The sequence below is a fragment of the Austrofundulus limnaeus genome, unplaced genomic scaffold (genome assembly GCF_001266775.1).
Source record: "Austrofundulus limnaeus strain Quisiro unplaced genomic scaffold, Austrofundulus_limnaeus-1.0 Scaffold255, whole genome shotgun sequence".
In the NCBI taxonomy this organism is placed as follows: domain Eukaryota; kingdom Metazoa; phylum Chordata; class Actinopteri; order Cyprinodontiformes; family Rivulidae; genus Austrofundulus; species Austrofundulus limnaeus.
In genome coordinates this window covers 300,590-302,403 of record NW_013952657.1, presented here as the reverse complement: position 1 = coordinate 302,403, position 1,814 = coordinate 300,590, and the positions used below count along the sequence as shown (strand labels likewise).

The 1,814-nt window shown below is 39.5% G+C and overlaps 1 protein-coding gene across 2 annotated transcripts in view; it reads right to left on the bottom strand.

Annotated features, from left to right (window-relative positions):
* Positions 1 to 6: 6 nt before the first annotated feature.
* mdga1 (MAM domain containing glycosylphosphatidylinositol anchor 1) overlaps positions 7 to 1,814 on the bottom strand; it is a 276,568-nt gene continuing 274,760 nt past the window's right edge. For both annotated transcript variants that reach the window (XM_014020516.1, XM_014020517.1), the window contains exon 18: positions 7 to 1,351. In XM_014020516.1, coding sequence (XP_013875970.1) covers positions 1,266 to 1,351 — 86 coding nt within the window. In that variant the 3' untranslated portion in view covers positions 7 to 1,265. The remainder of the gene's footprint in view (positions 1,352 to 1,814) is intronic.

The following is a 1,814-nucleotide window of genomic DNA, read 5'->3' as shown; positions in this document are numbered from 1 at the left end:
GTGTGTGTGTGTGTGTGTGTGTGTGTGTGTGTGTGTGTGTGTGTGTTTAGTCCTCTATGAGTAAAGAAAGGTAAAGGTTTCTGTCCAGATGGCTTGGGTCATCTGTTTCTTTCCTCCAGGTGTTCAAATCAGGCTCTGGATCATAAATCATCCTCTACTTCTTATAGATATGAATATAATAATACTTTATTACTCTTTGTCCTTGACCCTTAGGATGCCATAACAAAAAAAATCTAAACGTAATAAAATAAAGTAAACTTAAAATATCCAAAAACACTGAATAGGTCTGACAAATCGCAACATCACATAAGAAGTAGAATAAACCCAAAGGTACAACAGAGGTTGTAAAAACATTGTGCTTCTTTAATTTCACTTAGTAAAGTCATTCACTGTCCTCGTGGTGTTTTAGTTTAAACTTAGTTATATTTTATATATATATATGTATAATATATATTTATAGAGAGAGATAAATGTACACGTATAATCCGCGCTGAGGTTTGTCTTTTGTGGCAAGCAGAGAGGCTACAAGAGGCGCCCGACTTTCATAAGTGTCTTCAAAAGTGTCCTTTTCACAACCGTTTAGTTTGTTTCATTCAGCCATCGGGTTCTTCATCCCTATTTGTCATCCTGTAGATCCCGACACCCCCAAAGGATGGGGTCAGTCTTTATGACAAAGAGGGTTTTTTTTGTTACTTTTAACACTCTCTCTTGCTTTCTGTTTCTTTCGGGTGTCCATGTTCCCTCATTTTATTCCCTCAGATTCTTTGTGATCTTTGGTAGAGTGTCCGACACTTTGGTGTGTCCGGAGGATTAGGTCAAGGGGGCCATTAGAAAAAGTGGTTGCAGGGTGTGGAGGTACACAAAGGGGGCTCACATGGACAAATAAGGTAGAAGAAGAGTAGAGGGAAACATGACATTGTGACACTGACATAAAGGTGATTTGAATAGAGTGACGTAGGAGAAAATGCCAAGTTTCATTGTAGTAACCTTAAAGACAGCATGGAAATCAGTTGCTATATGTGTGAACGTTAACATATTTAGAGAAAGTGAGGGAGAAAAGTAGACAAAGGCTTTTTGGTAGTTGAGCTAGAAGCATGAAACGAAGGGGATACAGGGTGACAGTAAACAAAGGGGACAGACAGGTGAGTAGACAGGCATGCAGAGGAGGGCAGGGAGGGGGTGGGGTAGAGAGAGGATTAAAAAAAGCGCGAGTTAGGGCAGTGTCTGTCAGGACAGACTGGTGCTGCTGCTGCGGGAGGTGCTCATCATCTGCAGAGGAGTGAGAGGAAGCAGGAGAGGCTAAAGGTCAGCCACCTGGCCATTGGGAGTGAACGTGATCCTCCAATGAGAACTATGAAAAACAAACAGGAAAAAGTCATATAAGTAAACACATACGCATTTTACACGGATCCTTTTCTCATTTTCTTATTTCTGCTGTTGGCTCTAAACATGTTCAATTACACAATCTGTCATCTCATCAGAAAGGGGAAAAAATGCTTACTATTTCATATTAATTCCAAGTTACATCAGAAAAGCTCATCATTTAGTTTCCTGTTTAGCAATTTCACACACTCAGTCTTCTCTCTTGTCTTGCTTTGATAATAAATTAAAACAATGTTTCCTACACCAATACTGTTTTATAAAAAAAGGTGTTGGTAGTGCATTAAAAAGATCAATATGATTTCATAACAACTGTCCATTCCTCAGGCACAAAATCAATTCCTATAAAGCTTAGATCTACAGTATATCCAACACACACACACACACACACACACACACACACACACACACACACACACACACACACACACACA